Below are 12791 nucleotides of genomic sequence, written 5' to 3' on the forward strand. Positions count from 1 at the left end.
CTAGTTTCTCAGTGCTCATGTGTTTGGGTTTTTCTATGTTAACATAATATATTGAACTAAAAGTAACAGAAAAGCCTGGCGTTAATGAAGAAGATGACGACAAATGTGAATTTTTTATGCATATATTGAAGACAACAATATGCTCAGTGAATGGGCGCTCAGGAACCAGCAATGTTTTGATGTGAAGATCGATTTTTTAGGAGACAGAAAAGACACGGAACAAAGATTAGGTCCCTGTCAAGTCATCCAAAGAAAAATGAAACAACATGTTGTGGCTTTCATTCCTAAATAAAGAATGTTCAGCATGAACAGTTTAGATTCAAATCTACAAGCAGATAAAAACAGGAGTTTTTAACTCAATAATTTTCTTCTAACAATTATGGTTTGTAAAGGATTTTACGACGTGTTGAAATAGTCTTTCTTTTCCTGCCATTTCATTTGTATGTCCTTAAAGGTTCTTGATGAGACAATGTCCTTGAAAAGAAGGAGCAAGAAGGGAGGGTGTTGAAATAAGCATCATGTCTGGTCAAGTATTTATTGTAACTGTAGCCCTTCAACATTTCACATAATTGCTCCTTGTTTTAACAAAGTACTGATACAAGCAGGTAACCATCCTTGGTAAAGCACAGCACCAACTCCTTTTTAAAAATCCAGTGTTGGAGTTCCCACTGTGGCTCAGCAGAAATGAATCCGACTAGGAACCACGAGGTTTCGAGTTCGATCCCTGGCCTTGCTCAGTGGGTTGAGGATCTGGCGTTGCCGTGAGCTGTGGTGTAGGTTGCAAGTGTGGCTTGGATCTGGCATTGCTGTGGCTCTGGCTCTGGCTGGCAGCTACAGCTCCAATTGGACCCCTAGCCTGGAAACCTCCATATTCCATGGGTGTGGCCCTAAAAAGACAAAAGACAAAAAAAAAAAAAATTCAATGTCATTAACTACATTAATACCATTTTTACATTTTTTTCTGAGTTACCTATATCTTTTTTAGAAATGAGAAATACAAGGTAAACTAAAATATTTAAAGAGCACATGAATTTTTCTACCCTAATTTTAATAAAAAAGAAAAGTTATCCATCCTATGTGTGTCTTACAAATTTTTTTTCTGAAGTGTTCAAAGTATTTTAAAAGGCTGTCTTTACTTATTTCATATACTTTATTGTTTATAATCGCTAGAAGAGTATAACACACCCTTTGCCAAAAGTCATTTAAAAATATTCTGAGTTGAACATAGAGTATATTTCTATTTTATAGGGTATCTACAAAAGAAGCAAAATGTTCACCCTATAAAATGAATTACATTATTTTATTGCTTTCTTTCAATATTTTTTGAAAAAAATAACAGGGCTGTTTTCCCATTTATCAAATAGCAGAAAATATATTTTAAAAATTGGTATATGAGAAAACACTTTAGAAACAATTCCAAGTTCTTATATAGAAATGTGATCTTGAAAAGAAACCCCATAATTTTAATCTTCATTATTAACATGCTCACCCCTCAGTAGAAAGTTTGTACAGCTATGTTTCCCATCATTACTACTCATACATGAACCTCTAGTGGGAAATGGGGAAAATGTGATTTTTCTCTTGTCTCAAAGCATATAGATATTGCTCATATAAATTGATTTATTTACCTGATTGCCAAAAGGTCACAAATGTCAAATAGAAAATAGTGCTTTGACTTTAAGGAAAGCTTGTTGAATTAGCTACTATGTCTAGGAGTTCACTTGGTTTAAAAAATAAAGAAGGAGTTCCCGCTGTGGCACAGCCGAAGTGAATCTGACTAGGAACCATGGGGTCGCAGGTTCAATCCCTGGCCTCGCTGAGTGGGTTAAGGATCTGGCGTTGTCACAGATGCGGCTCAGATGCTGCGTTGCTGTGGCACAGGCTGGCAGCTGCAGCTCCCATTCGACCCCTAGCCTGGGAACTTCCATATGCCACAGGTGAGGCCCTAAAAAGCAGGGGGGGTGGGGGGAGAAAGAAAAAGAAAAAGAAACTGTGATTTTTCCCCCCTTTATAATGACCATAAAGTTGGAATGTTGTAGAACTGAATATTTCCGAAATTTGTAACATAAGGAATCTCATGAATGACAAGTTGACAAAAAAAAAAAAAAAAAAAGTTTCAGGCACCAGCCTCTTCTTACCTTTCTCTTTGAACGCATCTTGGGTATTTTAACTGCCCTCTGTCACACTGCACTCGAAGTTCAGATCCGATAACAGGTAACTCAGCTATGTAAGTATCTCCCTTACAAAGAAACTCAATATATTCGCCATGGAGAATATATGGCCTATTGTCAAAAGTCCATTTAAGGAGTAAATTATTATGTTCCATTTTAACATAAGATAATGTGCAAGGTTCTGAAAAAAAAAAAGGAATTTTTTTCCCATGATAGAAAGATTGGTATTTTAAAAATCAAGTCATTTCAGAAAATGATGCTGCTTGGGTTATTCGCCTTCTGGATTATCTAGCACTAAGTATTTGCTTCTGAGATAAATAAAAAGATCCAGAGTTGGCAATAAAGCATATGAATCATATAACTGATTCACATAACATTAAAAAAGCCTCTTTATTCAGCCATTCTCAACAAGTGTTTACAAAGGTCTCGGTGTCAGATGTCATGCCAGAAGTACTATAGAGGGAAAAAAAGCCCAGGAGTTACTGGTAAGAGTCTGCTAGGGTCTTTACAGTCACTGCAAAATAGTTTCGAAAATGAGGCCAGATGGTACTACCATGTGGAACGTTATTGCTCGATAAAACACGCACTTTAAAACAAATTCAAAATCGATTCATAGAACTTCTGCTCTCAGCTATGACACAGTAGCCTAGACCAGACCAGCACTTCTCCTAAGAATGAGAAAGTTGAAGACGGACACAAAACAAGTATTTCAAGGCTTCGGAGAATTTCCAAGGCAGTCAGTAGTCTGGTGGCGAAGGACTTGGTCCAAGCCCATTGAGATGAGTTTCACATGCTACGTGCCATTTTTCTCTGGGGGGGTTTGTTGATTCCCAGCAGGAGCTGAGAGATTAGACAGAGAAGGGGCCGCGATAAACATAGAACCAGCAGAGCTTCTGGAAACCCCACAGGCATTGAGGATAGAAAAATGGAAGTTTGGGTCAGCCAAGATAGCCAGGACTTCAGGGCCCAGAGAGATGGGAGGTGGGAAGGAATGAACTTGATATTCTGCCCTGGATTTTCCTCGGGGGGCATCTGCCTATTTTTAATTGTGCAGAGAGAGGAAAAGGAGCCAAGCCTGAGGTGAATGAAAAGCTACACTGAGCACTTGGCTATCTCCCAGGAACATCACAGATAGGCAGGAAGGGGGCCCTTGGTCTACACACCAAACTCGAGCAAAGAACCCTGTAGGGTTACATTCTGTGAGCAGGGGCAAAGGCCTGAAAAGAAGCTTAGAAAAAGCTTTGTCTCTAATTGAATGGAGACCAGATTCCCCTGCACTACGAGCCAGAAGACCGGAAGAGCATCGTCTGGAATAAGACGATGTCCTTGTCTCAACCTCCTGGAATCACGGGCACATTATATTTGCTACTCAATCAAGTGTTAACAGAAATAATGGGACTAGAAAATAGATATAAGCTTACAGATGATCCGGATATTGGAATTTGCAGGTATATAACTGTGATTCATAGGGTCAAGAAATAGATGTTAAGATCCAGTTTTTCATCAGACAACTCAAATCTACAAAAAGGTAAATGAAGTGGATATTCTAGAAATGCAAAAATAATACTGAAATCGAGAACTCGGTAGACAAGTTTAAACCTGGAAAATTACCAAACTGAAACAAAGAGAAGATAAAGGGAGAGAAAAATATTAATTTTAAGAGATAATGGAGACAGGAAAAAGATGTAACATGTGTTTTATGGAATCACAGAAAGAGTAAAAAGAGAAAATGTTATAAATACTTGAAAAGACATTAGCTAGACATATCCAAAACCTGTGAAAGACATCAAGCCACAGATTTAAGAAGTACTACCGCCTAGAAGAATAAATACACAAATAAAGACACATCTCACCCCCCCTCCCCAATATAACCTGTGGAGAATAAAGGCAAAGAGAAGCTCAAAAACAGAATAAATGACACTTATTTTCAAAGAAATACCCTTGAAAGTGGCCTTTGTCTATTTAACAAAAATTACCAAAAAATCAGAAAAGCATGAAATGATATCTTTAAAACACTGAAAGAAAATAAGGAACAAGCTAGAATTCTGTATCAGGCAAAATTATTCTTCAAAGGTGAAAAAAATAAATTTGTAAGCACGGACTAAGAAAAAAATAAAGAAATAATTTTTTTCAGGCATACAGAAAAGTATCCTAATGAGAAACAGAAAAAACAAGAGAAGATGAGGAACAAATCATTGATAAATATATGGGTAAATTTAAAAGAATATTGTTGGACAACATAATATTAATATATGTTTGGGATTTAAACTATATGTACAATGAAAATGCATGAGACAATAATACAACAAATGAAGAGTAAATAGAGTTAATGTGTTCTGGGCCCTACGGAAATGGTAAATGTATGAATTTATATTCGAGCGTAGTAAGACAACTTTGTATTATGAACTCCCTATGCTAATGGTTAAAGGAAGCCTAGAGGAATGTATAATTAACAAGCTAGTGGAGAGTAAAACAGTATAGCAAAAATTTTGATTCACTCATGAGAAAACAAAAAAAAGGGAGAGAAAATAGAATATAGAACATATAGGATATATATATATATAATATACATATAATATATACAATAGTAAGTTGGTAACTATAAACCTAGTAATTATATGTATTAGTAATTACATTAATACATAAGTGGACTAAATACTCTATTATAAAGGAGACAACAGTCAGACTGAATAAATATATCTTAAGTACACTAACTATATGTTGCTTATAAAACACACACCTTAAAAGAAAGAATGCTGAAAGTTGAAAGTTAAAGGGTGAAAAAATGTACACCTTGGAAATATTTGGCAAAAACCAGCTGGTAGAGCTGAAGTAGATTTTAAGGCAAAACCAAATAAAAACAAAGCATTACGACAGGTAAAGGAGGACTCGTATTATCCGGAGCCAGCCCACTGAGATTCAACATGCTTCCATTTGTGTGTACCAAAAAAACCCCACCAAAAGATGTAAACAAAAATTGACAGAACTAAAATAAGAAGTTTTTTTTTTTTTTGTCTTTTCGCCATTTCTTGGGCCGCCCCCGTGGCATATGGAGGTTCCCAGGCTAGGGGTTGAATTGGAGCTGTGGCTGCCGGCCTGCACCACAGCCACAGCAATGCGGGATCGGGATCGGAACCACATCTGTGACCTACACCACAGCTCACAGCAACGCCAGATCTTTAACCCACTGAACGAGGCCAGGGATCCAACTCGCATCCTCATGGATCCCAGTCGGGTTTGTTAACCACTGAGCCACGAAAGGAACTCCTCTAATGTCTATTAAACAAATCAAAATTGTCATTGAAATATTTCCTCAAAGAAAACTTAAAGCCCAGGTGGTATCTCTGATGAATTCTTATAATTATTAGGAAGAAAAAGTACCAGTCTTACACAAAATCCAGAAAATTGATAAAGAGGGAATACTTCCTAACTCATTATATGAGGTTAACAGAAACAGGAAACCAAACCCAAAGGGAAAATAACAGACCAGCTTATCTTATGAAAATAAATGCAAAAATCCTAAGTAGAATATTAGCAAGTAAAACTCAACAGCATATAAAAAGCATAATTCACCACAGTCATGTGGGATTTATAACAGGCATACTCATGACTTAACATGTAAAAAGAAGCAGTGGAATTCTAGGGGGAGAAAAAGGCAATAATCATATGACTGTTTCAGAAGACATCGCTAAAATTTAATACTCACTGAAGGTTTTTAAACTTTTTGCAAAATAGAAATAGGTAGTTTCTATATCTTTAATGTAATTTTTAAATAGTATCTATAACATCATTCTCTTTTTTTTTCTTTTTTTTTTCTTTTTAGGGCTACACTCTCGGCATATGGAGTTTCCCAGGCTAGGGGTCGAATTGGAGCTGCAGCTGCCGGCCTACACCACAGCCACAGCAACACAGGATCCGAGCCACGTCTGCAACTTACACCACAGCTCACAGCAATGCCAGATCCTTGACTCACTGAGTGAGGCCAGGGGTCAAACCCTCAACCTCATGGTTCCTAGTCAGATTCATTTCCACTGAGCCATGACAGGAACTCCTATAACACAATTCTTCAAGATGAACTACCAAAAGCTTTACTTATGAGATGGAGACACAAAGATACCCACCACTTCTTCTCAGCATTGTACAGAAGTCCAAGACATAAGAGGAAATAAAATAAGAAAAATGAAAGATATAAACACAAAGAAATATTTTCTCTTTATTTAAAATATGCTATTTTATGTCTCCTGCAAAGCTTGCTATATACAAAACTTCCATTAGGATTCCTCGCCAACAAGGTGTTAACTTGCTTTATCTTTGCAACTGAGAATGCTCGTTCTCATCTCTGTTCCCCACTGACCCCATGTTTTCTCGAGCAGCATCGATAACACTGAATGGTCGCTATTAACCTGGTTACCCACACCACATGGCTTATCCATCCTAACAGCCACTCCTAACCCAGTACCTGATGTTTGGTTTGTGCTTAAAAAGTACTCTTTAGGGAGTTCCCGTCGTGGCGCAGTGGTTAACAAATCTGACTAGGAACCATGAGGTTGCGGGTTCCATCCCTGGTCTTGCTCAGTGGGTTAAGGATCCCGCGTTGCTGTGGCCATGGTGTAGGCCGGCAGCTACAGCTCCGATTAGACCCCTAGCCTGGGAACCTCCATATGCCGTGGGAAGAGGCCCTAGAAAAGGCAAAAAGACAAAAAAAAAAAAAGCACTCTTTAGAATGGGTTGGACTCTAGTTAACTTATGAGGAAAGACAGAAATCAGTCATTTAAACAGGCACACTAATAAAATAACATAAATGCAAAAATTAATTTTGCATTTGTGTTTTAGCAACTCAAAGAAAAGAGAAAGAGAAAATGTGATTTTCTTTTATACATAGGGACATACTTAGCAGTACATACCCAAACACAGTGGCGGGGGGGTCCACACTCCCTCTAGACAATGGGACTTCCTAGACCCTTGCAGGAAATGGTGATCGAAACACCTGTATTCCACCGAGGAGCCATTTTCATAGGCGCCTGCTGCTGGACTCACAGTAACTCCATTTTTAATAAGTGGGGGAGTTGCACACATTCTTCTAGATTCTGCAAAAATAATTGTTAGAGTCTCCAGTGAATTGCTACTATAGGTATATGTTACATATTGCTACAGAAATAAAACAAGGTATTCCATGTAAAAGAATTTTTGAGACAACTCTCAAGTAATTTTTAACTATCAAGAGCACTTCTGCAATAACTTTCATATAAAATTTATGATTGCCATTAGAATCTCATGATATTAAATCCACATTTAAAACAAGCAAAGTATTAACAGTCATGATTTTATTTTTCTCTTTTCGACTAGCCAAAAGTGAAAGTGTATAAGATCTGTCTTTTTATTTTTTATTTTTTCCCCACTGTACAGCAAGGGGGTCAGGTTATCCTTACATGTATACATTACAATTACATTTTTCCCCCAGCCTTTCTTCTGTTGCAACATGAGTATCTAGACAAAGTTGATCTGTCTTTTTGTTTTTTCCTTTCTTTTTTTCTTTTTATGGCCGCACCTGCAACATATGGAAGTTCCTAGGCTAGGGATCAAATCTGAGCTGCAGTTGTGACCTATGCCACAGTCATGGCAATGCCAGATCCTTAACCCACCAAGTGAGGCCAGGGATCAAACTGGCATCCTCACAGACACTATGTTGAGTTCTCAACCTGCTGAGCCACAAGGGGAACTCTGACCCCATCTTGCAGCCATGTGTTCTGTTTGATTCTCTTCCTTTTTTTCTCATTAAAAATGAGAGTCCTATATCCAAAGAATACACACAATCTCTCACTCTAGGTCAAGCTCTCTTCTGAGACAACGCTCCCCGCACACTGTGAGGAGGGCGAGGTCTTACACGGTTTTTGATTGCCTACGAGGGGGTGATATGTCCTCTGATGGGCTGGTGATAGTTACAAAATCTCAGGATTGCTCCCATGTATAGCCCCGACTTACGGAACGAGAAGCTGTCAGCACAGTCCTCCTAGTTAAGTGTATGTACTGATTAGCAATGAACGGATCTGCTCATTCCCAGTCTTGCAGATTAGATGATGCAGGTGGTGGGTTGCTTAGGGTCTTATACTTGAACCCAAGTGGTGATATTGATCACCTGAGAGATTGTCAGAAAGCAATATTACCTTTTCTAGTACATAAAGGATATTTCACTTCTCCTCTGTTGCACTGCACGGATAATTCTGAGAGTGGGGATGATGGAGACAAGTCATATCCTTGTTTACATACAAAATCGATTAAGTCCCCATGTAAGATCTTTCCTTCATAATTCCACTTCATCTCTAGGTTATTTCTGCTCAAGTGGTCCACGTCAACACTACACGGCTCTGAAAAACAAGGGCTCTTAGGCAAGTGACGTATTTTTACTAAAAAATTGGGATAGGCATCAAAATCCCTATTTTATATTTAACGTCATTCTTAAAGCTCTTCACACGTACGTAAAAGTATGCACTTTATTACTATCGAACGCTTTTATGGATTTCATAGTATCTTCACTATATCATAAAGGAAAACCACTTAATGGAAGCACTACAAATATTGCTTAGAGCCATCAACCCCTTAGGTTAACTGATTTCCTTCCTAGGAAATGAAAATGTTGAAACAGAAAATGTATTTATTGTGTAACATTTGTGGGGCACTTACCACTCCATATACGTCAGAAAATAAAACAAAGATCCCTGCCCTCATGGAGTTCACCTTCTAAGTGGGAGAAAGGCACACACAATAAATGATACATGTAGCACACGTACGGGTTTTACAGTTTGTGGCCGTCTTCATAGCACACATAATAAATGAGGTAGGAAAATGAGTAGCGGAGGGGAGGCTCTCAAAGAGCTGGCGGGGGAGGTCATGCCTCCAGGAAGGTGGTTGGGACAGCTTGATGGAAGGAACGGTGATCTCAGCACAGATGCGGACAAGGTGGAGGAGGGAACACACCGTTTTGTGAGGGAAGGGCGTTCCACCGCCTGCGCGCCGTGTATGCGGAGCAGGAGACCCGAGTGGATGGCGGTGGAAGACCAGCAGGGGGAGGGGGGCGAGAGCTTCCTCCTGCCTGCCCGCAGGCTCCTTCACAGCCGTGCAGTTCTGCTCCAGAGCACACTGCCTTTCTGAGTCGCCCTGAGATACTTTCAATTTCACAGGGTAAATAAGATGGACAGGGGAGCTCCCATCCTGGCTCAGGGGAAACCAGTCTGACTAGCATCCATGAGGACGCACGTTCGATCCCTGGCCTCGCTAAGTGGGTTAAGGATCCGGCATTGCTGTGGCTGTGGTGTAGGCCAGCGGCTACAGCTCCGATGAGACCACTAGCCTGGGAACCTCCATATGGCTCAGGCGCGGCCCTAGAGAAGACAAAAAGACTAAAAACACTTAACGTCAAAATTATTTATGAAAATATAAGAGCAATGAAAAAATGATAGGTGAAGATATATTTGAATTTGAATGAAAACAGCAACCTAAGAACACTTGAGGGAGAGAAACCACAGAGCAGATGTTGGAAGAGTTAGACTTAAATTTATGTGTATTAAAAACAGTATAGATAGAAGGAAAAGGAAAATTTTTAAAAAGTTGCAATATACATGATTGTCAAGGGGATAATATAATTTTTACAGCTAAACTCTTATGACTGGAAGAATCTCTAAACAATGAAAATTCAGTTCATTGGGAAAAAAAAACCTGTGGCCCCACTAGAAAATTGGAAAATAACAATTGATTAATAACCAAATAAATCCAATTAGAGTAATTTTAATTGCCTAATAAATAAAATGTGAAGATTAAAATATTCAAGTTCACAAAGATTAAGAAAACAATTCATTGATAGCATTTGTTTCTGGCAAGGTTATTGATATTTTCTGTTTTCTTCTACTTCTATATATTTATGAAATTTTTGGTAGATAATGATTGGCTTTTGTAGTTTAAAGGGATAATAGTTTTAATTAAATGTCCTTTTTAGCTTATAGGAAGTTTTTCATGCAATTATCTATTTGTAAAAATCACAATACAAGAAATTATTTGCAATCGTAGTGACAAGGCCCATAATTTTTAAATGTGTCTCTGACAAGCATAGTTTAAAAAATGAGGCAAAACTATAGGCTTGAAATGACCAGTTAATATTGTTTCCCCAAAGTAATTTTAATTTGGGTAATTAGGGGAGACGGGATTAAGACGGCAGAATAGAAAGACTGGAGCTCAACTTCTCTCCTAAAAACAACATTCACAACTAAAGACGGAGCAATCTCCCCCCAAATGGACCAGGAAATCTTAAAAAAGATACTCTACTCCAGAAGAAAAAGAGGCGGCCACATCAAGAGGTAGGAGGGGTGATATAAACAACCCCATACCTCCCGGGAGGGAAGCTCCACAGACTGAAAACTAACTGGTTCACAGAGACTCACCTACAGGCGTGAGAGTTCTGAGCCCCCCCATCAAACCCTCACAGGCAGGGATCTGGCACTGGGAGAAAGAGGCCCTGGAGCATCTGGCATTGAAGGCCAGTGGGGCTTGCGCGCCGGAGCTCCGCAGGACTGGGGGAAACAGACACCCCCATTCTTAAAAGGCGCACACAGACTTTCACGTGCACTGGGTCCCAGGGCAGAGCGAGGTCTCCACGGGAACCTAGGTCAAACCTGACTGCAGTTCTTGGAGGACATCCTGGGAAAACAGGGGTGAACGTGGCTTGTTGTGAGGGAGGGACACTGAAGGCAAAGCTGCCTTTCTCTGGAGGTGGCCAGTTTGAGAAAGTCTGGCCCCCTCCATCAGTGAGCACTGAGAAGCCCCAGGGCAAACAACAATGCAGGTGGGATCACAGCCCCACCCCTCGGTAAACAGGCTGCCTAAAGAGCCTCAGGCACCCAGCTGCCCCTAATCCCATCCAGAGGCTGAGCCCCACCCACCAGAGGGATTAGAATCGGCTCCTCCTACCAGGGGGCAGGCATCAGCCCCTCCCATCAGGAAGCCTACAGCAAGCCCCCCATACTGACTCCAGCCACAAGGGGGGCAGACACCAGAAGTAAGAGAGGCTATAATCCTATTACCTGTAAAAACTTACCACACCAAAAACCTATAAAAATGAAAAGACAGAGAACTATAACTCAGATGAGGGAGAAAGGAAAACCCCAGAAAATCAGCTAAGCCATGAGGAGATTCTCAGCCTCCAGGAAAAAGACTTTAGACTGTCGATGCTGAAGATGATGCAAGACATTGGAAATAAACTGGAGGCAAAGATGGATAACTTACAGGAAACACTGACCAAAGAGATACAAGATATAAAACTTAAACAAGAAGAGATGCAAAATACAATAACGGAAATAAAAAATGCACTAGAAGCAGCTAACAGCAGAATACAGGAGGCAGAAGAACGAATAAGCGAGGTGGAGGACTGATTAGAAGAAATTAGATGCAGAACAGAAAAGAGAAAAAAGATTGAAAAAAAAATGAAGAGAGTCTCGGAGAACTCTGGGACAATGTTAACTGCACCAACATCTGAATTATAGGGGTGCCAGAAGGAGAAGAGAGAGAGAAGGGGACAGAAAAAATATTCCAAGAGATAATAGCTGAAAACATGGGAAAGGAATCACTCACTCAAATCCAGGAAGCATGAGTACCATATAAAATAAGCCCAAGGAGGAACACACCGAGACATATTAACCAAACTGACCAAAATTAAAGACAAAGAGAAAATCTTGAAAGCAGCTAGGGAAAAGAAACAAGTAACATAGAAGGGAGCCCCAATAAGGTTATTGGCAGATTTTTCAGCAGAAACTCTGCAGGCCAGAAGGGAGTGGCATGATATACTTAACGTGATGAAAGGAAAAAACCTCCAACCAAGATTACCCAGCAAGGCTCTCATTCAGATTTGAAGGAGAAATCAAAACCTTCTCAGATAAGCAAAAGCTGAGAGAATTCAGCAACACTAAACCAGCCTTACAACAAATACTAAAGGAACTTCTCTAGGCAGGAAAGAAAAGACAGCAACAGGAAACAAAAATTCCACAAATGACAAGGCTCACCAGTAAAGGTATATATACAGTAAAGATAGGAAATCATCCATGCACAATTATACCATCAAAATCAGAAATCATGAGAAGAGGTGGGTACAAATGCAGGACACTGGAGATGAACTTGCAATTAAGAGACCAACAACTTAAAACAATCTCATATACATACAGACTCTTACATCAAAACTTCAGAATAACTGCAAACCAAAAATCTACAATTGATACACAAACAAGGAATCTCTGGAGAAGAAATATATCTCATAGTAAATAAGTGCATAATCCACCATGAAGGGGGTCATTTGACATCATTCTTGGAATGCTGAAGTCTTACATCTGATTCTGATTTCCTCTCCATCAAAGAATTTATGATAATTATAATTAAACAATGCCACTGTACAATTAAATAATACAGTTCTACAATTGTATTATTAATAACCATTTCTCTCCATGGTACAATGTAAGGTCTATAATGTCTTGTTTATCACATCACCTAGAATGGTGTAATGCCTATATTGAAGAATCAATAAGATGTAACAAATTGTGAGGACATATTTATATAGTTACATTGTTTTTTAACCAATTTATG

General features: G+C 39.2%; 1 protein-coding gene across 1 annotated transcript in view; it reads right to left on the reverse strand.

Moving 5' to 3' along the window:
* Positions 1–434: 434 nt before the first annotated feature.
* The window catches only part of LOC125113007 (coagulation factor XIII B chain-like), a 30793-nt gene continuing 18436 nt past the window's right edge, over positions 435–12791 (reverse strand). Inside the window, exons 9-12 of the mRNA XM_047755444.1 lie at positions 8336–8536; positions 7076–7258; positions 2139–2352; positions 435–474 (exon numbers count right to left, since the gene is read on the reverse strand). Coding sequence (XP_047611400.1) covers positions 435–474; positions 2139–2352; positions 7076–7258; positions 8336–8536 — 638 coding nt within the window. The remainder of the gene's footprint in view (positions 475–2138; positions 2353–7075; positions 7259–8335; positions 8537–12791) is intronic.

The sequence above is a fragment of the Phacochoerus africanus genome, chromosome 12, assembly GCF_016906955.1.
Source record: "Phacochoerus africanus isolate WHEZ1 chromosome 12, ROS_Pafr_v1, whole genome shotgun sequence".
Lineage (NCBI taxonomy): Eukaryota > Metazoa > Chordata > Mammalia > Artiodactyla > Suidae > Phacochoerus > Phacochoerus africanus.